The following is a 25293-nucleotide window of genomic DNA, read 5'->3' as shown; positions in this document are numbered from 1 at the left end:
GCAGGGGCAAACCCTGGATGATCCCAGGATAAACCTTAGGTCTAGCTGTGGCCCCTGTCTAGCCTCCTTTCTGAACATCCTATGCTGATTAAAGAACTGTTCACCAATGCAACAACTGTCCATCTAGCAGAAAGCTTTTATAGGAATGATGGACAAGCACCAGTTGAGGAGTCTTTGATCCTTGACCATCATTTTCTCAAAAGCTTCCTGCTAATGTTTGTCCTAATGTCTAAAGTGAATTTGCTTCCTTGTAATTTTCACTACATGTCAAGCTACCCTGTGTTTTCTTTCATCAGGGGCAAGTTGTCACTTTTTCATCTGAAGCACAATCCCGATTCTCCAATGAGAAAAATAGGATACCACTTGGACCGCATGTCCTATAGAAAAAGCAGTGACAGAAGTCCTAGACCTTGAACAATGAGCTAGTAGTCATATAAAACTAAACATACACCTAAGATGCCCCTACAGCACTAGAGAAAACAAAACAAACGGGAAAGGTGACATTTCTGTGCAGATTCCCAGATAACGTTACAGACATTCATGAACTTAAAAAGGATTTTCCCATATGAATTTGCATATAAAAGAGTTGTAGGACCAAGACTTGTCCTTTATGCATGAGTGCCATCTTGGTGTCTTCGGGTCATGGTTAGGCTGGATCGATAGAATTTCTTCAGTTCACTAATATAGGCAGGCATTTCCTGCCAAGGCCTGGAGGCTAGAAGCCGAACAGAATCCATAGCTTTCTTGGGACAGAATTGTTTGCAGAGCTCATGGGTTATTTCAATGACCAGCTTGGAGAAAAGGTTGATCCAGAGGTTTTTATCCAGGCCTTGGATGGAGCGAACCTGGTAAGCACAGTAAACAGTGGTGAAGATGAGCTGCTCAAATTCCTCTGGCGTCAGAGGGGTGTCTAACTGCGAAAGATAGTCCAGGTGCTCCTCAATCCCAGCTGGATTCTTGGGAATCTCATGCTGGAGGATCCAGAGTAACCGCTTTGCAGGACGCAGGGAGGCCAACTCTTCATCCTGAATCTTGATTGTCTCATTGGCTATGATTTCAATCCCTCCCCAAAGTAACTGGAAAAGAATAAGTGGAAACATGAATGTCAGTGGACAGTTTTTCTCCATGTTTGGGCCATGTTTGGGGATGAGAATTAATTTTTGCTTAGGTCAGATTGGCTAGTGACCCAGACAGTGGAAATTGACTTCTGCTATAGCATGTGCAAGCTGGGTTGCTGATTCCTGAAACTATTTAAAATTCCATATTTAAAAACCATTTAAAAACCTTGCATAAGGCTCCATGGATACTCCTCTCTGTTTGTAATGTTGTACAATCCCACTAAGTTTGATTCATGAGAGTTAACAGGCAAGAAGAAGGATGTGTAATGAATAGAAAATTCTGTCCTTGGACCAGTGGTTGGACGAAATAAACATAAGCTCTTTCTATACCTTTGATCCCGTACCACCCACCCACCCTCATCCAAACCTTTCATAGCCTGTACCAGTCTACAGGCGTATTACACACAATGGATGCACTGCACACCTCTAGGCTTTCCACTGTGTCTTCTGTCAGCCTATGCTTGACCACTGTACTGCAGAGAGAATAATGGATCAGAGAGATAATATTGCTGACCCTGAGTCAGGAATTATGCTTTTGTGGAATTAAACAATGCCACATCATTCCTGCTCTTGGTGAAATGGGTTTCCTGCATTCTCATTTTCTGGCTCTCAAGATAAACAGAAAGAGCAGGAAGCTCTGGTACCAACTACATTAAATACAGAGCCAGCATCAAAGGCTGAGGCCCCACACCCCCACTGGAGCCCACTGACAAGAGTTGTTTCTCCTCTTCTCTGTTGCAACCTGCTTGTTCACCTGGCTCTTGGTCTGGCCCAGACAATAGTGATGGTGGTGAGAAGGAGCAGGAGATACCACCACTGCCTGCCTGCTTGCTCATTGCCTCTCTGCCAGGCAAGCAATGATGAGGAAGAGCAGCAGCAGCAGCTAATGATGATGACAGTGCTGGTGACCAGGTAGACTCACTGAGGGAGAGGGGCCCATTGAGGGTGCCTTGGCCAAGGGCCTTCCAAATCTGGTGCCAGGACTGGTTAAACTCATGAGCATGAAGTGAAGACCACTGCTGCCTTAGAACACTCGTCTCCAGCTGGTGGGTGCAGACCTGAAAATGGATTACGCCCAAATAGAAGGACGAATTGTACCACTGGAACAACCACAATCAGATAGAGAGAAACAGAATGGGCCTGTTCAGATGACACGCTAAGCCATGGTTAGGCTGCTAGCCCTTTTGGTTAGTGAGCATGTTTAAACTGTGTTAAGTAGCCACCATGGTTAGGAATGGTTCACATGACAAAGGCATGGTTCACACAACATGTTAAGCCATAATGTTAGGTTCAAAATGCTAACCACCATGGCTTAGTGTGTCACTGACAGATAAAGACAAACAGACACTATGTGCGTGCATGTGCGTGAGTTTAGGATTATTTTTATAAGGAAAAAGTGCGGGGAAAAGATTAATAGTGGGTCCCAGATCTGAAGAATGAGTATCACTGCCTTAAGAAATACTGCAGCCAAATGAAGTGGCCAGAAGTAAATGCAGGTAAAGTAATGTATCTGCTTACTATCACTCATCAAACACTCATGATTTGCAGTTCAGATCCTTTTCCCTTTCTACAGCAGGGCCTGCTATTTCAGCCTAATGAGCAGAAACAGCTGAAGGGTGCCATCTTGTGGACCATCATTTAGAAAAGCAGAAACCATTTTTCAGGAGTTTCAGTTATCTCATCTGAAGCTTCTATGTCTGAGCTGAAGTAATAGCGAAGCTGAGATCCTTAGTAATATAAGCATGGTGCTGTGAAGTTTTTCCTCTGTATTTATATTTATTTATTGTATTTCTATACAGCCCAATAGCTGAAGCTCTCTGGGCGGTTCTCAAAAGTAAAAGAGAGCCAAGAAAACAATACAGTGCTTGTGTGGGGCCTCACAAATCAAAGACCCAACAATCTTGAGGGTCATGCTAACCCTATCCTATAGAGCAGTGGTGGCCAACTTGTAGGCCCAAACATCTGGAGGGCCACGTCTCTCCGCAAGTCTTACCATTGGCCGTGTTGGCTAGGGTTGGTGTGGGTTGCAGGCTAAAACATCTAGAAGGTTACAAGTTGCCATTACACCCAGAGTCTAAAATTACCTAATGGCACCACTTTCTCCTCGTGGCCCCAGAAAAACAACTGGTTGGGGCAGCTGCAGGTCCAGAAGTTGGCGCTACAATTGTACTGGCAGGGTATGTTGGGGAGGTGGCATAATGAAAGGCAAAGTTGGGTGGATAGAGGGGGGGGGTCTGTAAAGGAAACTCCATACCAAAGGGCACTATTACATTCCCTCAGCCATTTACGCAAGTTATTGCTCTGGCTTCAGTTACCTCTAATAGGATGTCAGCATTCTCCTGCCCGTTTGTATCTGCAAGATCGTTGAAGTGAAGTTGCTCATCTGGAAAACATCAGCAATGGAAAATAACAATAACCCCAATCTACTACCAAATTTTAGTAAACAATATCACTTCACTCATACATACCTGTATCTGAGTTATTTTTATTGTTTGATGGTTTTCTGGACATTACTGTGTGATTTTACCTCACATTAAACACTTGTTATAGTGTAATATTTAAAGCAATGGTACATACAATCCATTAAGGTGGTCACACAAACCCAGAGACATGGTCATGGTTTCTTCCTTGTTTATTTGCTATGAGGTATCATTCTTGTATGTATTTTGGCTTCCTCAGCTACGTAAGTAAAAAAGCACAAACTAATAGAATGGAGAGCCGGCAGATTAGGAATGACTTCACAAGAGAATGGAAGCTTCTTTCTGCTGGCAGCCACATTATCTAATGCTACAACATGATCATCATCTCCACCACCCTGTCTAGCCAGACTGAGGCCTGCATCAGGGGCTGTGGTACCTATAAGCAAGATGGTTTGGAGTCTGACCTTCTTTCAGAACTTAAACTTTTAGCTAAGACAGAGATATGTATTTGATACAGCTACTGGGCCTTGCTGCAATGTTTTGTCCTTAAGAATGCAATTTGCTATAAGGGAAGCAGTTTGTTTAAAAGTCAAGAAGTACCCCAGCATGAAGCTGTTTTAACTTGGAGCAATCAGTTATATCAACAGTATATCCAGTCATTTTATGGAAACTCTTACTTAGCCAGTCCTGTGGTTACTCTTCTTGCTCTGCTTTTATGCTTCACTGTTATAACCCATAGACTAGAACAGCTCATTTGTATAGGTATAGACATAGCTTCTTAGATGATATCAAGTTTGTTGCAAACTAACTACTTGCCAGCATCCTGTATAACTGTACCCAATTTTCTCCACTTTGCTGGGAGTTGTGAGAGACAGCGCGAGATCATGTTTTGTAAGAGGAGTTACATGTTTGTGTTTATTATTTATTTGTTACATTTATATCCCACCATTTCCTCCAAGGGGCCCAAGACAGCAGTCACGATCTTTCTCTTCTCCATTTTATCCTCACAACAACCCTGTGTAGTAGAATTTCTAAGATGGAAATTATTATTATTATTATTTATTTATTTATTTATTTATTTATTTATTTATTTATATAGCACCATCAGTGTACATGGTGCTGTACAGAGTAAAACAGTAAAATAGCAAAACCCTGCCGCATAGGCTTACATTCTAATAAAATCATAATAAAACAATAAGAAGGGGAAGAAAATGCACCAAACAGGCACAGGGTAGAGTAAAACTAACAGTGAAAAGTCAGATCAAAATCAAATTTTAAAAGCTTTAGAAAAAAGAAAAGTTTTTAGCTGAGCTTTAAAAGCTGCGATTGAACTTGTAGTTCTCAAATGTTCAGGAAGAGCGTTCCAGGCGTAAGGGACAGCGGAAGGAAATGGACGGAGCCGAGCAAGGGAAGTAGAGACCCTTGGGCAGGTGAGAAACATGGCATCAGAGGAGCGAAGAGCACGAGCGGGGCAATAGTGTGAGATGAGAGAGGAAAGATAGGAAGGAGCTAGACAGTGAAAAGCTTTGTAGGTTAACAAGAGAAGTTTATATTGGATTCTGAGGTGAATTGGAAGCCAATGAAGAGATTTCAGAAGTGGATGTTTCCCAGAAGTTTCTGGGATGTTGCAAAAAGCACAAGGAGGTGCCTCTTGCTGCAAGCAAGCAAGAATGTGTGTTACCTATGGCAACCAAGGTCAGAATAGCTTAATAGCCTAAGCTTCCTGATAAGGCAGGCAGGCACTGCTCCTTCTAGAAACTTTGACTGCCAGTATATAACTTTCTACTAAGGAAAAAGGGGAGCTTGCAGGAGAACAGCTAGTTGTTCATATAGCATTATAAATACGGAGAGCTTCAAACCGGAGTTCAGTTCCTTTCCCTGAGCGGTTGGGAGCTCCACCATGATGATGACTCTGACTTGCAATGAAAGTGCTTTTGCTTGTGAATGCTGCCTGGGTCATGATGGTGTTTGTCCAGTGACAAGGAAATCCATGACACCTGTGGGGTAGGTTAGACTGAGTGACTGACCCAAAGTCACCCAGTGAGTCTCATGGCCAAGTGGGGAGTTGAACCCAGGCCTCCTTGGTCATCGTCCAATACTCCAACATCTATACCACACTGGCTCTATACAATATATTCCATGCCATTGCATATAGAAATAAGTCTGGAGAGGATCCTTGGGAAACCCAAAGGCAAGCAGTAATCCATGTGAAATATTTTGGCTACTGATGGGAGTCAAAGAGTAAGTGGGAACTCCTGATCCAAGTGTCTTTATTTTTGGTACAGAAGTTGAACGGAAAACTTAAGATACTTAACCCACAGCAGAGAGACAGAATTCAGGCCATGCTTGCTGAGTAAAAGGGACTTTCTGAAATTCACCTTTGGAACTACCAGATTATATTAACAGATGCCTGTAATAAATATTAATGCCTGTTATTTCTGTAGCTGTTCTGATTGTGAACAGCTTCCAGTTTTCCATTCTAAAGTCATTCTCCCCAAGGAAGCAAAGAAAAGCTCATAGAGTATGATGAGGCCATGCATTTTTGCTTAGAGGCTACATCTCCACCCAGGCTGCAGGCTCTTTGACCAAAGCCAGATGTCTGCAATTTTGAATTAAGCTTGGCTTGGAGCTGCATTTATTTTCCCCTAATACATAGTCCAGGATGGCTTTGGGGACCAAAAAGGAGGAAATAAATATTTTAATATAAAGTAAAATTAAATCAACACATTGTGAAGGTAGGCAACTATTTTGTTAGGCTTGCCCACACAACTTTCAAACACCTTTTCTAAATATTACAGTTGCCAGTAGCAAGCATTGCAAGGTGTTCCTATACATTAATAGCTGAATGGCAGATTAAAATGTGAGATCCCAAAAGGGATCTTGCACTGTGCCATCTTAAAGGGGAACAAGAGCCCCTCACCCATACAGGATTTGGCAACCCTATACCCACTTCAGATTCTAAATCTTATCAATTCAATTATATTGTCACCATCAATTTAAAGTCATTCTTCTGAGAGGGAAGTTTTAGACCAACAGCAATTAAAATTTAGTCACACACGTGTGTGTGCAATACACACACACACACACACTCACTCTAGGGTAGCCATATAAAAAGGAGGTCAGGGCTCCTGTACCTTTAAAAGTTACATAAAAAGGAATTTCAGCAGGTATCATTTGTATGTATGTAGCACCTGGTGAAATTCCCTCTTCATCACAACAGTTAATGCTGCAGGAGCCCTGCCCTCTTGACAAGATACAAAAGATTCCTGTAACTTTAACTGTTGGGATGAAGAGGGAATTTCACCAGGTTCTCCATATATGCAAATGACACCTGCTGAAATTCCCTTTTCTATGTAACTGTTAAAGATACAGGAGCCCTGTCCTCTTTTACATATGGGCACCCAATCAGACTAGCCGTCAGGAATTATTAAGTCCAAAAATATTCAGCCACTGTTAATAGAGCAGGAATGGAAACCATCAGAAGTACTACATGGAATGAGAACAGACCATTGCTGAAATATATCTCACAAAGCATTTGCTTTTGACAGATTTCTCAGATCTACCAGCTATGTTTTAAGACTGCTGGAAAATTCCCAGATAATGCTAATATACAATTAATTCTAGGAGAGTGGAAAAAGCTGTGTAGGAGTGTCCCGTGCAAGTTGATGTTTTTCCTAGATATTAAACAAGATAAGTCAATGTCACTCTCTTTTCCAAGAAAGCATATGAAAAAGCCATTAGCAGCTCTGTGTGCCTGCTTAGAAAAGGGATAGAGCAAAGCTCCTGTTCCTAGGGTTGATACTTGTTTTTTCCTGGTCAGAGGCTCTGTGTCATTTACAGCTGCACAAGAGGAAGAAATGCCACAGATGTGGATTTCCCCCAACGCTGGATCTCCAGGCTGAGAAATGCTTCCTCTGTTGAACTTGGAAATGAAAATGTGAAAAGCCAAGATGCTCCCTTAGAAAAGAAAGAAAGAAAGATGACTTTGCCAATATGGTTCCCTTCCTTGCTTCCATTAAGATTGCTGGGGTCCATTTGGCACCAATCTACAGTATCTTAAACACTTGCATGTAAGGGGAAATGTTGGTAGGATGATGCATTTGCCAAACTGAAGGCATGGCAACCCTTTCTTAGGGTTAACCCATTTTTTGTAGTCCTGAATGACACAACCTTTACTCAGGCACAAAATATTTGCAGACCTACAGCCAGCCCCTCTCGCTTGAACAACTACATCAACAATAGCAAGAACGTCTTGGCTATGTATTGCAAAGCAGCCTTCTCCAGCACAGGTGCACGTCCTACCTGTCTCTCTCCTGGATCCAGCAAACACACCGAGAGCCAGAGCTGCCCATAGACAGGCTCCCAAGCACAGCTGGAGAATCTGACCCATGATGGGAAGAATCCTTATCCCTTCTGCAGATAAACACTTTGAGGGAAAGTGATGTTTCCTGTAGCTTCTTTCCCTCCTCTCCTTCCAATCCCAGAAGCCACTGCTGGAAGAGATTCCTCCCTCCAATTCCAGCAATGGGAAGGGCTTGTCATTGAATTCCCAGTTCCTAAAAGGTAGTTTTCATCATAATGCAAAAAAGGGAAAAAAATTGAAGGCTTCAGCTCGGATACTCAACGCAAGTCCCATTTCTTTCCACTTGGACCATCAGGCTGTTCCTATTTTTTTTTCTTGGCACAAGATTTCAAGCCTCTCTGGTTGTTTCTTCTTCTTCCCAAAAAGGCTGCCAGCTTCATTGCTCTTGAAAAGGAAGAAATATGCTTCTAAGAGCCAAGGACTTGAAATATGTGTAGCCATAAACCAGGCTTCCTTAAAAGGCCAATTGATGCCACCTGCAAACAATGGGGGCAGACAACAGCTGGTCTGGCTTCGCTTTGGTCCTGTAACATAAGCTTTCCAGCATCAAAATACAAGAGCAATTCTTACAGAAGGGTGGAGCTGGCAAGTCTCTTCAGGCCTCACAGCATCCAGAACACATTAATTGGAGGAGAGAGAAGTCACTTGTTCAACTCTACCGCATTCCAGTGGAGGCTGGTGGTCCCGATGTCAGTGGGGCAGTGAATCCACTCTGAATTTCAGTTAGAACCAGTCAGAACTCTAAAGGAGCTCTCCAAGGTGCAAAACCTGGAGCAGATTCAATGCCCTAGTGACATTGGACTGCCCTACTGACACTGGCTAAAAGTGTCAGACTGGGAGTTGAGAGATCCAGATTCTAGTCCCCACCTGGCCATGGAAACCCACTGGGTGACTTTGGGCCAGTCACAAACTCTCAGCCCAACCCACCTCACAGGGTGGTTGTTGTGAGGGTAAAAATGGAGAGGAGGAGGAGGATTAAGTACACCACCTTGGGTTCCTTAGAGGAAGAGAGGCGGGATATAAATGCAAAAATAAACAAATAAATAACCTGCATGCAGCCCCCACCCCACACAAGAGCAGGGGTAACATGAGGCCTGTAACCCACATGCAGCCCCCATCCTGTGCTGCCAAATTAGTTTTCATTGGTGATCATTGGTTATAGCACTATGGAGCACTAAAAAGCTCAAATTAAGTTTATTCTCAAGATAAATAAAAACATAAGTGCCATGCTGGATCAGACCAAGGGTCCATCTAGTCCAGCACTCTGTTCACACAGTGGCCATCCATCGGCCAGGGCTGAACAAGCAGGACATGGTGCAATAACACCCTCAAACCCATGTTCCCCTGCAACTGGTGCGCACAGGCTTACTGCCTCGGATACTGGAGGTAGCACAAAAACATTACCCTTCTTGTTGGCTTTTTATCGTGTTTGATCATTTGAAAAAGGGAAGCATGCTAAAAGTGAACGCAGCCTCTTTAGAGGATTGTGGACGCTCTCACCCTGCCATGCTTTCATCAGTTATGTTACAGGCAGCGAAGGGGATCTGCATCTAAAGCAAAGGTGCAAATTCATTGTAAGGAAAACAGCAAATGCTCCAAGCAATCTACAAAAGGGGAAAATGTTTGGGAAGATTCTCCCATGGCGGAGACAAAGCTCATGGCATCCGGGGGCTGTATCTCCACATCTGTCCAATTCAAGTTGCTCAGAGGTCTGCACTGGGCTTTGGCATAACTTCTGTTATCTCTCTGGAATCCCACAAATTGCTACAGCTTTCTAAGCCATGCTCGTTGCACATGGCAAAATATAAAACATCTGGATTCCAGACACTGCTCTGGGCTCAAACCCTGCAGAAAGGAATCCATTGCTTCCAGGGCTTCTCAGCTACCAGCTCACGCTCCCCTTCTCTTTCATCATCTCCTGTCCTTAGTGTTAAATTCTAAGCCCACTACATTCCAAGTCTCATGTCCGCATAGAACCCAGCTCAGCCTTGGTGCTAAATGTTTTTTAAGCAGTAGATGGGCAGCTACAACACCTTTTCCACAATAACTTGCATTGTTCCACTTATATGAGGCAGCCTTATTTGTGCCCCACACTCATTACTGAGTAATAAACCCATGTGCTTGTGATAAAAATCACATGCAAACAGGCGGATGTGGGGGGGGGGGAGGGAAGAGGACTCTCAAAATGTATCTACTTGTTGGCCCGCAGCATTTCTCAATAGCACACATACACTAATGCGTGCGAGGGGCTGTCACAACCAGTGCTCCCTCTGCAACAATGGCTGCATGGTCACAGCTATATTCGATTACAAAACGCATACACAAACCCAGCAGTCCAATTGATGCACAGATCCAAAGTGAAATCGGGAATCCTGTTTTAAGACATACACAAAAGCATCCCTAGAACTATAGCTTTCAACGCTACACAGAGTGCTCTATAAGGAGGGAAAAAGTGAGGCTGGAACACTGGTGCCCACAGCTGCCTATGAGCTATTGAGGCTCTGTGCTTGCAAACAGTTAATAGTCCGAAAGCATGGAAGACCTTTTTCCTGTACTTTATTTACTCTGAGGCTTTTTGTTTGTCTCGTGGAGAGAAGCTGAATCCATCACTCTCATAGCACTCATTTGCTTTGACTCATATCTTCGACATCTCCCTCCTCCGCCCTTGTACACATCATTTCCTTGAACGCCCAAGGTTCTTCCACAAACCCAATGACTTATAAGATCTGATGAGAAAAATCAGTTCAGAGATTAACTTCACCTTGCACATGCTTCACACCAGACTGAAAGCCGCCTTTCCCCCCACCCCACATATCAGAAAAGATTCATGTGAAGTTTTTTTTGATATTTTATTATATATAAATATTGAGATCAAGCAGGAAGGCAGCGTCACGGGCAGGTTCCCAATTTCCTCTCCTTCCTGCTTACTATTTCACATCTCCTTTCTTCTCTCCAGCTTCTATCTTCAAGGTTTCTGGAACTTGACGATAGGCAGGGAAAGTCTCCCAGGGACTATTGAGATCGAATTTGCGGAACTCCTGGGACAGCTCTACAGGCTCTGCCACCACACGTTTCACCTCATCGTCATACCTGACCTGAAGGCAGGCAAAAAGGGTTAATGTGAGCAAAAGAAATGATGTGGGTCGGCTACAAAAATGTACCTCAAATTGTAAGAGTTATTTTTGTTCCTCCCATGCATGCAGGCTGGTAAGCATTGGAGGAGGAGAAGGAGGAGAAGGAGGAGGAGAATTCTTCTGGCTAATCAAATGTCTCCTTCTCATCAGAGACCAAATCCTTTTTTTCACCGAGAGGAATGTTTCTCTCCTTCTCTATCCATTCCTCATCATTAGCGTCACACTATTTTAATGAATTTGCATATGATAGGACCACAAAATAGAAAGTGAATGTACAATTTTCCAGAATCCAGCAAATGGCTGGAGTGGGGAGCAAGAAGAGAGACTGGAAGAAGCTCTGGTGTAGATTTCTGGAAGATGCAAGAAAGACTGGTGGGACATACACATGGTGACAAACCACAGTTTGGCAATGGCAAACCACAGTTTGCTGTTCTGAGCAAAAACAGGCATGAACCTTGGGCTTACCTGCTCCCTCCTCCCCTTGCCCTTTCCACTATGCATGTGAGAAGGATATGGGAAGCTTCTGGTTAGCAGCAAACCATAGTTAGCCATTTCGGGCACTGCAGCAAACTATGATTTGCCACTAACCAGGATAGGACGCTTCCTCGAGTGTGAAGGAAGGGATACAGTGTGCAGTCTCAAGGCTCATTCTTCTGCATGCTCATACTTGTAACTGATTAAAAACTTTTACAGTGAAATACTATATAGATCTACTCAGAAGTAAGCTCTACCGAGTTCAGTGGGACTTTTTCACAATTATAGGCCTAGTACAGGATTGCAGCCTCAAAATGCCCCCTAGTTACTGAGAAGCAGATTTTAAATAGCTATATCACTATTTAATACAAACACATAATAAAACTGCATATGGCAAGCACCACCTTTTTTTAAAATAAAAGTCAGTTTCCCTTCTCTCAGACGCAGAAATAATGCTTCTTTTGAGATGCCTGCTACAAGATGTATGTGCATCATCTAAAACGAAATATTCCTCTCAATTCAGGAATTATTTTTACTTATACGCAAATTTAAAATGGACGGAGTAATCAACTAAAACTTATGACTAGTTAAAATCTCTTTAACAAGGTTGCAGCCCTAATACAAGGGCTGTCATGTCTCTGCCCCCAAAATCTTCCAAGTGAAACTGGATAGTTCTGCAGCCGACTGTCTAGTCTGAAAAATGTGTTGTATTTAAGTATCCTGAAGTGCCAGAGGCGCATGTCTGCTAGCCTCACAGTACAACCCCACATTCCTGGAACAGCACCGGGCCCTGTGTTTTATCCACCTGCCTGCCTCTTCAGGGGAAACTGCTCCATGTCCAGCTAAGTAGGCATGTGACAGATAAGCCTCCTACTGTAAGCAGTAGCTAGGTACAACCAACCATGTCCCATGGGGAAGTGGCGTTTTTCTAGCCCAACAGTGGCCTGGTTCAGACAACACGCTAAATACCATGTTGATTAACCACAAAATGGTTAAGGAAATGCATTAACCTTAATGCATTCCATTAACCATTTTGTTGTTAAGAAGCATGGTTTAGCGTGTTGTCTGAACCAGGCCATAGTAACAGTTACCTAGGAATAAAACTAGATTCATCTATGAGCAAATGGCAAAAATAAGGAATGGGCAGAAGCTCTTTGAGAACAGCCAGGCAACAGGTATCAGAACTGCAGAATTTTCAGTGAGAGCCAAATTAGAGCTAAATTAAACGGGGTCACACTGATGCCCACAGGCAGCACGTTGCCCACCCCTGCACTCTGTGCTTTTGTCTTGATAGATTACTCCTTAGCGAGGAGGATCCTTCAGCAGGACATTTAAACCTGCAATTCTTTCCCACTTCCTATTGTCCTCCGGGATGTGTATACCACTTTTGGACTACCCTTTCCTGACTGCTCTGCTACCCTGTGACCAAGAATGGAAAGTTGGCCTTATTGTGAAGTTCCATTGTGGCTTTAAGGCGGGAGAGCAGGCAGACCCATTCACTATTTGAATGGTGGACTACAGGTACGGGCAAAGAAGCAATATTGCATTTTGCACAGTTCTACCCCGATGCAGCCTAGCTGGGGACTCCTTAGGAATCCCCCTCTGTCCATGTTTTTTTCTCTTCTCTGCTGTTTGTTCATCAGCTCTCTTTGGGCAATGACTTTATTGTTGCAAGTTATACTGTAGTTCTAGGAGTTGTTCATATGGCTGAGGTCATGCCCAGAATGTGGGATCAGCCTCTTTCTCAGATGGGAGACCAATCTTGTTGGCCCTGCCTCCATCTGGAGGATGGGTTAACAATTTTCTGCCTGCTCTCCCACCTGTATACCAGAATGAAACTTCGCATTCTCCAAAATAAAAAGCACCCATGTTAGAGCTGTAGAGTTTGCATATGCAAAGCTATGAAAGGACTGTAGTTGTGTTGTGTCTTGCTTTTCCATTATTATTATTATTATTATTATTATTATTATTATTATTATTATTATTATTATTGTATCCTGCCTTTTGCCCAATACTGGGTATTGTTCATACCTCCACATATCCAGAGAGGGGGAAGTCCTTCCGAAAGGGGTGACCCTCAAACCCATAATCTGTGAGGATTCGCCTCAGGTCAGGGTGGTTAGCAAAAAACACTCCATACATGTCCCAGACCTAGAGGTATAAGAATCAAATAAGTAGATGGTTAAGCAAGTTGACTCTAGAGACCAAATGCTCTTGACATTTTTCCATTCGGGGAAAAAATACGGGGCATTCATTGCTAGGCTGGGAAGAGCAGAGGCTGCTGATAGGCACGGCAACAAGTAGGACTCAAACTTGCAGATGCTTGAGATTCAGAAGATTGTCAGTCATTAAGCTGAAGTAAGCATCCCAGCAATAACAGAGACAAAGTGATTTCCAAGCTAAATATGAAGAATCCCAGGATTATCAGTCAAGCTCCAACTGATCAACTTCTGTTGGCGAAAGCAAATGCATGCTTCCCAGTTATGCAGAATACTTGATGAGAGAGGAATTGGATACTTTTCCATTTCGATAAAAAATTATATGTCACTTAATATCACAGCAAGTGGCCGAGTTAAAAGGACCAGGGTGGAGGTGGGGAGCTTGAGGGTGAGTGAAACCCAGGTGTGGCTCTGAACAGCTCTCATGCCTGCTTTAAGAACCTAAGGACATAAGAACAACCGTGCTGGATCAGACCAAGGGCCCATCTAGTCCAGCATTCTTGTTCACACAGTGGCCAACCGGCTGCCCACAGGAAACCCACAAGCAGGACATGTTTTCCGCTTCTCCACATCCCATACATTAATTCCTCCAGTAATAATATGTAACTTCCTCATTCCTGCTAGGGGTCTAGATGTGCTAAAGCAGAAGATCTGCATGTCAAATAGGTTAAGAAAAAAAATCAATTACATGCAAGTGCCAAAGTGTATTTTCATCACGTTTTCAAAATGCTCACTTGTATGAGTTGGAAATTTTTAGATCCTAAATCAAGTTCACATAGTGCAGATCTAGATGGATTTAGGTTAGAGCCACCAAACATGCCACACCATAGCTAATCCACAAATTATTCCTCAGATATATTCATGGCAACAAGAACATTTAAAAAAATGCGGCAGAAAGAGCATTGACCAATTCCTAGAAGGTCCACAAGTACGCAAGTTCCAGAAGGCAAGTTGTGTTAATAAGGAATGCTCACACGGAAAATTGGCAGCAGCCCCAGGACCTTTAAAGCAACGCTAGCCACGGGGATTTGACTCATCTCAAATGAAATCATGTGTTCTCATTCTGTTTGGAAAGGAAACCAACTCTTTCCCTCGTCCCAAATGTCAGCAGCTCTGGTGCTTACCTCTCTTTCATACCAGTTTGCTGCTTTGTGCACTGGGACTGCTGAATCAAGAGGTGTCAATTCATCAGTATAGGTTTTCACACGAATCCGGGAATTGTAGCGTAGGGATAGGAGATTGTAGACAACCTAAGGTAGAGAGGTTAAAAAGTAGGAATAGTTTTTGTCACGTTACAAAAAGGAAGGAGAAAGCTTTAAGGCTGTTTCCAGTATGATCATAGTACAGCCATTTTAGAAAAGCTACACTGGGACACAATAATTTCAGTCCTTTCATACAAAATCTATCTTCCTTACCCATGTTGCACCTCATCCCAACACAAAGCTGTTGAAACCAGTCAGATAGTGGGGAAACAACGAGTAAAGTTTCTGTAGTGCCATTCAGGGGAAAAAATGTTAAAGATTGTTTCAGAATGTCTGTTACCCTGATCTGAAAGGTGCCCAGTTAAAAATGTTCAATTTTCTCAATGGTTAAACCAACCAATTAAAAAGAGAGGGGGAATTAGAGGAGAAACCTAATTAGGAGCCAATAAAATAATGTATTATGGTAAGCCCCATGAGGACCTTCTTCAGGAATAGTATTAACTTAAAAACAAAAATAAAATTACAGTGCAATCCTATGCTTGGTTATTCAGAAGTAGACACACACCCAAGTTCAATCAAGGCTATTTAAGGAATTCATATCCTGCCTTTCCTAATGAGCGAAGGTGACGGGTAACCTAGGATTTCAGCCTTAAATCTTTGCACATAATCTAGTATTACAAATTAAGTCACAAACATGTTGTCCCAAGGTAACAGTTAAAAAATCTTTACGATTAGGCCATATTTATGATGTAACACGTAATATATTGGCTTGCATCCAAAGCTTCCCTTCCTCCCAAGGAAGAAAAGCATGACACGGAGCTGTCTCCCGATGCCGGGTTTCTTCTGGCAAGTCTCCTTTAAAACAATTGTCGTGTTGGGACTGGGCCAAGAATCTTCCCTCTTAAAAGCAGTCCCCTTCCTTGTTGCAGCCAAATTAGGAACAGGCATTTCACGCCTTTGCTAACCAAGGGAGGAGGGCAATGAAAAAAGGCTGCAGAGCTTTAGCTCCTTTGAGGCCAGGAGTCTGGATGTGCTGATGCTCTAGAACTTGGCTCCCCTCCTAACAAAGAGGAGGAGGAGGAGGAAGAGGCAGCTCGCAAGGCATTCTACAGGGACTGTCATGTGGGACTAAGTGTGGAGTTTAAGCAGGATAGATAACGTAAAAGTTTAGACTTTGTTTTCTGTTTAATGTATCATCTATTTGGTCTTTGTAAAAATTCACACACACACATATATATATATATATATATATATATATATATTCATTCTTCTAACTTAGGACGTGTATGCTTGAGGTTTCTGACCAAGACTCCTGAGGGAGGGTTTTCTCTTCCCATGTGGCCTAACCACTCAGGAACACTACTAAGGTATTTGATCTGGTCTTTGGGAAGAGGGAATTACTGCACAAAGGAGCTCCGGTAATCTCCAGCTCTGGTACAGGAAGCTTTGGAATGCAATCCATTTTTTTGCTGCCTCAATGAACATATGCACCTTGGACTGTGACTGTCTAGAATAGGGCTGTGCACCACCTCGGATCTGAACCCCGAATCCAAAGCGGATCAGGGCGATTCGGACCCTTCCACTCTCTGGGCAGTTTACAAAGATTGAACATTAAAAATCAATATACAAAATTTAAAAACATAAAGAACAGTTAACAGTTAAAACAAATTAAACACTCATATTATGCCCCAAAGTTGCCAACCCCAGCTTTAGTTTAACCCTTGACTTTACACACAGACCACATTTGCATTCAGCATCGAAATGATTTTCAAGAGACTTAGGATGAATTATTGTCTGTCATTTCCTTAGAGAAGAACGAGCCATTCCCAACAGGCACTCTGAAGAGCAAATGGTTTTAGATTTAACTAGTTTTAGAAAGAAGGGAGGGGAACCAGGCACAAATAAGATTTCACTTTCCAGTAAGACGTACAAGCAGGCTTATACAACGGGTTTCTTCATCAATCCACTGCTTGAGAATATTTTCTTTCTCCTTATTTGTCTTAACAATGCTGCTTAAAAGGTGATCCTTCAATACAGGAACCGGAGAGAAAAAAAGACATCGGCTCAGTGTGAAAACTCCACTCAACGGTGGAGTTTTTAAGAGGAACTCATCACACAACATGTTCCAACTCCACCATTGTGTGAACATGGGCTACTGTGGAGTAGAGTAAAACTCAACATGGTATTTCATTGACAGTTCCTCCACCCTCTCTCCTCCCCCGGTCCTCCCAATGCTATCCTATTAGCCACTGCTGCGGGGAAAAAATCCCGTCAGTTCTCCTAGAGTGGCACTTCCTCCCTTGGCCGCTCTAGCCAGGGAACTCTGTAGCCAGTGGGGAAACTCCACTCAATGCAGCAAGAAACTCCACGGAGCCTTCCAAACAACATGGAACACAATGATTGTGCAGGAACTCTCCTCTGCACAGTGTGGATATTCAGGGTGGAGAGTTTTCCACACAAAAAAACTCCACCATGGGATGGAGTTTTCCCTCCAGACAACACATTTCTTAAAAGTGGTATAACAACTCCACCTTGGAGTTCTAAAATCACCATTGAGAAATGTGCTGTCTGAACTGAGCCATCTTCTATGAAACAAGCTGTCTGTCTAAGTGAGCCCTGAATCTTACATGGAGTGAACAAATGCTCTTCACTTGTCAAAAGTGTAGCTAACTGAAATTGCTTACTGAGATGATAGTTCCTACAGATATTAAGAAGGTAGATATCCAGGGCAGCATCCAGTACTGTCCGTCTGCTTATGCTACTGATGTATCACCACTGTAAGTGACCTCTGGCATACTTATGCCAGTGGTACTTAAATATTAGCACTTTTTACAGATTGAAAGTCACTTCAATACTTTAGGCACATAAAATGTAATTATGTCCAAGTTGGTTTGGCATAAATCTATTACATTTGGAATATTAAAAGTACAGTGTATTCAAACAATTATTACAAATTGAATTTACTTTTTTACTTCTTTGGTAACAATTGGAGCTACAAGCTCCTGAACTGTAGGGAACCTCTTTGGTTTTGTCAGTTTATGAGGAGCAGGCAAAAACAATTAAAAAAACAAAAAACAGAAGAAACCATCAACACTAGTAACAAAGAAAATTATTTATGTCTCCACTAGTCCTCCACAGTGTCAAACAGACATAAAGCACCCATTCCCATAGAAAAAAATGAGAAAAAGAGGGGGACTAAGATTCAATAAATATGCATGAAATTTAATCAGACTCATTTTCTGAGCAATAGCTATCACTATCAGTTTCAGTCTCTGCTTCAGTGCCCTCTACATCTTGCTTTTGCATTGGAGAGCTGTAGTCTCAGTTTGCAACCTAGGACTTGCTTGTTCTCAGTGCACTGAAATTGTAATAATCTGATACTGTACATAGTTTTTAGAAATTACTTGAGGAAGTAAATATATAAACAGCTCATCTTAAACATTTTATACATAATTCCATAGTCCATTTTTTCAGAAAAAAACAAACAAAAAAGGCTTCAGGGGAAAAAAGAAAAAAACGTTCCCCCACCCGAATTTCCCATTTTTTCTCTAGTAAACAGACCAGTGGCACTGGATACTGCCTCTAGGAATCTGGATTGGCCATTAAGTGACAAACCCCGTTTTTTTAAAAAAAGATTTTCTCTTTAGCATACAGAAATCATAGATATTTACAAAAGGTCTTGCTTTTAAACTGTGAAACAGGGTATTCCAATTATTTTTAGGCTGCCTTTAGGGGTGGAGCCCTCTCTCTGGTTTATCCCCAGGATTACCAATTTGTTAAGAGCATCTCTGTCAAAGCCTGTGGCTGTGTATCCAGAAAAACTACAAACCTATACTTTGGCTGATGAAATGCAATACCAATTTAAATTAAACAAGGATAGCCTAGCATGGTATGGCATTACACCACTTAAACATAATTTAAATCACTTTAAACTAGATAAGAATTTGAATTGCTATAATTAGGTTGACCTATGAAGACATTTTCTATTGCTGTGAGTATTTTATCATGGCCTAGTCGAAGAGGAAAGCAGAAATAATTCAGATGGACTGGAAAGGGCTATCAGAGGGCAATTCAAGCAAAATATAGACTGCACAGTGTCAAACGAATGCCATTTCAAGTATATTTAGAAGTAGCTCCTCTCAGCATCTTACAACACCTTCCGAAAAAAGGGACTGTGCTCCTGAAGATAACTCTTGATGAGCAAGGAACTTTTTTAGTAGTTTAAGCAACAGCACTCTCTCATTAAACAAACGCCACTAACATCACACTGTGCGCAATGTTAAGCATGACAACTATTTCTGGATCAGTGAGTACACAGAGCTGCAGAAAGAAAGCTAAAACATCATGTTTGTCACAACAGCCAAGAGAGATGATCTAGAAACTGCACAGAAACTAGCGGTCAGCAGACATAATGCAACAGAAGGGGAGCACTAGCATGACAAAAAGCTAGAGGGACCCCCTCATTTGTTTTGTTGAGCCCTGCTATAGGAGGGCTAGACTATAATTTGAGCTTGGAAGGCTCAGAATCCTCTTTGTAGCATATCTTGGAGAACAGCTCCTACCTCAAAGCGGTTTTGTCGAGAGGGAATATCAACTGCTGTCAGATCAGCTAAGGATTTGAACTCGGCGTTTGTGTGGTCTTTTAGAAAGGTGAGAACTGGAATGACCCCATCTGGATGAATTAAGATTTCCAGCTCATTGAAACATGTCACCTGATAGGGAGAGAAATAGTACTATGTTGAAAGGATCAGCGTCTTCAAAAGCTGCAATCATAAGCACATTTACTTGGTTTAAAGTCCCTATCAAATCATAGGAAAATGTTCAAATAAAGTAATCAAGATTGAAAGAGGTTCAAGCAAAACAACAACAACAACCCTTCAGTGTGCACAACAGCAGAGAAAGAACTTTCTGGCATCCTTCCAGCTGAACCTGGCACACATTACCTTCCAGAATAGGTCTATTACTTCCTACGACATAGCTTGAAGACAGAATAGCATGGTTAGTAGAAACCCACCTGGACTTGCTGAACATACTTTGGCAGAATCTCAGCCACATATTCTCCAAAAGCAGACAGATGCTTCTGGGTCACTTCATCTTTTGGCTGAACAGTAGCTGAAAAGGAAGTTCATAGGCGGTAAGGAAACGACAGCGCCAGGGCACATCCAAAGCAACCTCAATGCTTTTCCAGAGCTATTTGAATCACCGCAGGGATGAGAACAGTTTATGAGCAGAGGTTGTTCTTTTAAAATTCACACTACACGTTTTAATCAGCTTACCAATATCAGGATGCCTTTGTTATCAACAACTACCGTTTTGCAACTAGCACAATTAATAACAGAATTATTACTGTCTGTACTTTCCGCATTATCATTTTCCTTTGACCCCACTGTTTATAATCCCAATTACTTGCAAGTTAGGATAACACTTCATGCCTATGTTGAATCAGACTGTAGTCCACAAAAGCTTATGTCATGCATTAGTCTTCCTAAAGAGACGCGAGCTTTTAGCACATCTACAAACTCTAGGAGAAAATGAATAAAGGCATGGCTAGGAAAGAGATTACAATGCATTCAGGAAATGCCCCATATATATCAAAGTCTCAATCACCCAGCAGATTTACAGTCAGGATAAATATAGATAACCATAATACTTTATCATTGCGAATATACAATTATATATGTAGTGTCTGCCTGCCCACATGTGAGCGGAACTTCATCAAACATTTGCACCTGATCAGAAATCCAAGGAAGCAATTGCAAAGTTCTCTTCCCCAAACGGACAGCTGTCACACCCCCATCAGCTTTTCACATTGGTACAAGCCCACAAAGGTACTGTACTACTTGGTAATGGTCACCTGCCTTCAAGACTGATCTCTTCTGGCAGGTCCATCCAGTGGAATTTTAAGGTGATTTTAGGATGTTTTAACAATGTGTTGTTGTTTATTCGTTCAGTCGCTTCCGACTCTTTGTGACTCAGTGAAACCCGGGAGAGCCGCTGCCAGTCAGTGTTGACAGTACTTGACTAGATGAACCAAAGGTCTGACTCAGTATAAGACAGCTTCCTATGTTTCTAATGTTGGTAATAACCACATTTTGGCCTGACCCACTCTGCCTTTTCCCATGTCAACAGTTGGACTGCGGCCCCTGGGACATTTCCCACATCTGAGTTCAGCCCTTGGACTGAAAAGGGTTCTTTGCCCCTGAGGCAGAACATAGTTCTGACCTAACAAAACTGTCTTTATTATACTGGAAACAAGTCAGACTTACGCCGAGTCTCAGCAGCAGCAGCAGCAGCATTCCCTTCAAACCGAGCTTGCAGCAGCACTGCAGGGCGCCCAGCAGCTATAAAGAGGGGAAAGAGTCTGTTAAATTGCCTGTATTTTAACATTTTACTGAGACTAGCTGCGTTCAGATGTCACTTAAGACCATAAACTATTGCTATCCCCCACAAAATTATGCATGGTGCAGAGAATGTGGATAGGGAGACATTTTTCTCCCTCTCTCAAAATACTAGAAGCCGGGGTCATCCCATGAAGCTGATTGATGGGTGATTCAGGACAAATAAAAGAAAGTGCTTCTTTACACAGTGCATAGTTAAATTATGGAATCACTACCACAAGATGTAGTGATGGTCACCAATTTGGATGGCTTTAAAAGGGGGTTGGATAAACTCCTGGGGGAAAAGGCTATCAATGGCCACTAGCCCAGATGGTTGCATGCTATCTCCAGTATCTGAGGCAGTGTGCAACAGTGGCTGGGGAACATGGGTGGGAGGGTGCTGATGTACCATGTCCTGCTCTGTTGGTCTCTGGTCGACAGCTGGTTGGCCACTGTGTGAACAGAGTGTTAGACTAGATGGACCCTCGGTCTGATCCAGCATCAGGGCACTTCTTATGTTCTTAAAATAACCTACTGTGTGTAGCTTATTAAGCTACTGTGCGAAATCTGAGTCATCCCCCTGTCCTGCTGTTCTCCCACCCCAGCAGTGGTGCTGTTTCACCCATTGACAACAGTGCAGTAGCCTGCTTTAACCTCCCACAATATCCCAATGAGAGAGGAGAGGTTAATTCAGTGCTTCCAGAATTTCCCCGACAAGAGGGTGATAGCTCTAAAGCACTGGAAGTATGCAGGATTGGGACCAAACTTCATACACAGCCCGCCCTAGTTTGGAAGCACTGGATGCACCAACAAAAACCTGAACAATTACATACAAAGGAGCGAAAACACGGGGTGCACCAAAAAAGAGGTGGTGCAAATAAACCTTTGGAAATTTGCAGGATTGGGACCAAACGTCATACACAGTATCTCCTGGCAAGGATGCACAGAGGTAAAATGACAACCAGGCGCAGCTGCTACCACCAGACCGAGATACTTCAGGAGGTTGCAGAGCACACTATTGGGAGAAGGGTTAAGGTGGGGTTGGGCGATGAGCACAATCAGTTACTAGGCAGATCACGGAAACAGAAATTTGCTGGCTGGAGAGTGGTGGCAGCTGTTTTGATTGCTCTTGCCAAGCGACTGTGTAGGCGACCAAAAAAACCCACTGAGACCACGTCACAACACGATAAACCATGATAAACAACACGATAAACCACTCTGCAGACCGTAGATTATCAGAGTGGGTTATTTTGGCCAAATAAACGATAGCACATTAAAATACTCCCAACAGATGACATATCGGCTGTGTTTGGACAACACAATAGTCAATGGTGGGGTAATAATCAACTCAACAGTCATCTGACTTTTTCACACCACAGTTGGTTATTTGGCCGAAATAACCAACGTTGTGCAGAGTTGATTATTAGAACAACCATTGGTTATTGTGTCATGTGTTGGGCCCCATTGACTTATTTTGTCGCACACAGTTGGTTATTTTTGGCAACGACAGAGTTCCCTAGAAAGAGCGACCGAAGCAGCGGCTGACATTCTAGTCCAGCCGGAAGAACTCACAATGGCTGATGGGATACCAGCAGGAGGACTGAGGCGGGAAGAAAGGGTGGGGGATCTGTCAATCAAACTCACTGTTGAATAATAGTCAACTTACTCTGTACAGCACCATGCACATTGATGGTGCTATATAAATAAATAAATAAATAATAATAATAACAACTTGATGCTCGCCTTAATCCACACCACAGTTGATTATAATCATGTCATGTGGGGAATACGTCCTTGGAGTTGACTATCCAACTCTAATACTCCTTTCCACCCAATTCCAAGGAAGCGTTTTCTGTGCTAAACCAGTGTCTGTTGGCAGTAATGGATTGGATGAGGGTGAACAAATGGAAGCTTAATCCAGATAAGACAGAGGTGCTCCTGGTCAGTCGAAAAGGCAGATCGGGGAATAGGGATTCAGCTTGCACTGTATGTGGTTACACTCCCCCTGAAGACACAGGTCCGCAGCTTGGGTGTACTTCTGGATTCAGCCCTGAGCCTGGATGCCCAGGTTTCGACGGTGGCCAGGCGTGCATTTAGAGCTAGTGCGCCAGCTGCGTCCGTTCCTAGAGATGTCAGACCTGGCCACGGTGACACATGCCTTAGTTACATCCCAATTGGATTACTGTAATGTGCTCTACGTGGGACTGCCTTTAAAGAGTGTTCAGAAACTCCAGCTGGTTCAATGAGCTGCAGCCAGATTGTTGACCGGGGCTGGTTACAGGAAGCATACAACTCCCCTGTTAAAACAGCTCCACTGGCTTCCAGTCTGTTTCTGGGCACAATTCAAAGTGCTGGTTATGACTTATAAAGCCCTATATGGCTTGGGTCCAGGTTATCTGAAAGACCATATTCTCCCTTATGAGCCTGCCCGTGCTTTGAGATCTTCTGGAGAAGCCCTTCTTTCAGTCCCACCATCTTCACAGGTGCGCCTGGTGGGAACATGGGAGAGGGCCTTCTCGGTGGCTGCTCCGGTGCTTTGGAACTCTCTTCCCAGGGAAGCTAGGCTGGCTCCCTCCTTGATGTGCTTTCAGAAGCAGGCAAAAACTTGTTTGTTCCGACAGGCCTTTGGAGAATAATCTGGTCCGCCATCTATGTTAAGGTCTTGTAAAATTGTCATGTGTTTTAAACATTTAATGTTTTAATATTGTATTTTTTATTTATTTATTATTTTTGTTCATTTTTTCCCCTAGGATTAAAATATATATGTTTTAAATTTTGAAAGGCTGCCATGAGGCCCAGTATTGGGGCAAAAGGTGGGATACAAATAAATATAACAACAACAACAACACACTATTGTGTTCTCCGAACGCAACCAGGGATCCAAAATTCTGCGTGTGGACTTCCACTCCTGCAACAGGAGTCTTCTTTCTCCCTGCAGCCCTTCACATGCTTCCCAAATCTGCCCTCGTGGGTCCCCCAACGCTCTGGAGATTGGGAAGATGCACGGGGGTCTGCAGGGGGAGTTGGAATTCAACCCACGAGCGATGTCTGTTCCCTTGGCAAAAGGAAACAGCCGGATAGAAGCCAAGAACCTAGACTCTAATCTCTACTCTAGGTCTTAAATTGATTCTCCACTAGGTCTCGTCCTACCTGCCAGTCTTTTCTCTTGACAGGAAGTCACTGAAGAGACACAAAGAGACAGGCCTGCTTCACATTTTATGAATTCTTACAAACAAGTCATTTCGATGTAGGAATCATTTAAAAACATGTACTGATAGACTGAGTGATGACTGCACGTGGGGATTGCACATTAATTCCTACATGGATAATCCTTCTATGGAAATATGTTTTAAGGACACCAAGCAGCTCTCTGTAGAAAAGAAAACCGAGGACCGCACTCTGCACTCACATAGAAGAGAAGCAAGCTGTACATTTATTTGGGATAGACAGACTCTACTCTAAACACGGATTCAACAAGTGGAGGAAAACGCAGGGCTTTGGAAATCCTAGAACGAGGAAGGCTAACAAAGCAGTGGTAAAGGTATATGTGTTTTGTACCATTTTAACGATCATGGCTTCACCCCCGGGAATCCTGGGAATTGTCGTTTTGAGAGAGTGCCGAGAAGATTCCGTTAGTGGTCCCTCCCCCCTCGCAGAACTACAATTCCCGTGATGCCCTAAGAGGGGGGAAAGACGATATGCCCTTTGAAGACCACAGCCGGGACGTCCCGTCCCCTCGCCAGCAGAGGCAACTGACACAATCCCAACAGACCTGAGAAAGGTCGCCCTCTACTCAAAAAAAAAAAGGGGGAGGGCGCACAGGCCGTGCGTAGGCTCACCTCTCAGCCCGACGCGGGCGAACCCCAGCGCAGCCGCCAACATCTTTCCCAATTCGGAACCGCGGGACTCACAAGGACATCGACCACACTCGTAAGGCGCATGCGCGCCATTGAGCCCTCTCCTATTGGCTCGACGTGTCGGAACCT

General features: G+C 43.1%; 2 protein-coding genes across 2 annotated transcripts; both read right to left on the bottom strand.

Moving 5' to 3' along the window:
- Positions 1 to 299: 299 nt before the first annotated feature.
- On the bottom strand, positions 300 to 8037 carry FAM180B (family with sequence similarity 180 member B). The gene is made up of 3 exons (XM_063118838.1): positions 7841 to 8037; positions 3434 to 3501; positions 300 to 1076 (listed from the first exon to the last, which is right to left on the bottom strand). Exons 1-3 carry the CDS (start codon positions 7926 to 7928, stop codon positions 609 to 611), a joined length of 624 nt encoding a protein of 207 aa, XP_062974908.1. The 5' UTR covers positions 7929 to 8037; the 3' UTR covers positions 300 to 608.
- Positions 8038 to 10736: 2699 nt separating this feature from the next.
- NDUFS3 (NADH:ubiquinone oxidoreductase core subunit S3) lies at positions 10737 to 25257 on the bottom strand. Its single transcript, XM_063117536.1, has 7 exons — positions 25147 to 25257; positions 21197 to 21271; positions 19945 to 20042; positions 19493 to 19642; positions 14853 to 14978; positions 13541 to 13660; positions 10737 to 10996 (listed from the first exon to the last, which is right to left on the bottom strand). Exons 1-7 carry the CDS (start codon positions 25187 to 25189, stop codon positions 10829 to 10831), a joined length of 780 nt encoding a protein of 259 aa, XP_062973606.1. The 5' UTR covers positions 25190 to 25257; the 3' UTR covers positions 10737 to 10828.
- Between the last annotated feature and the right edge of the window lie 36 nt (positions 25258 to 25293).

This window comes from Elgaria multicarinata, chromosome 2 (genome assembly GCF_023053635.1).
Source record: "Elgaria multicarinata webbii isolate HBS135686 ecotype San Diego chromosome 2, rElgMul1.1.pri, whole genome shotgun sequence".
NCBI lineage: Eukaryota > Metazoa > Chordata > Lepidosauria > Squamata > Anguidae > Elgaria > Elgaria multicarinata.
This window is presented reverse-complemented; position numbering and strand designations above follow the sequence as displayed.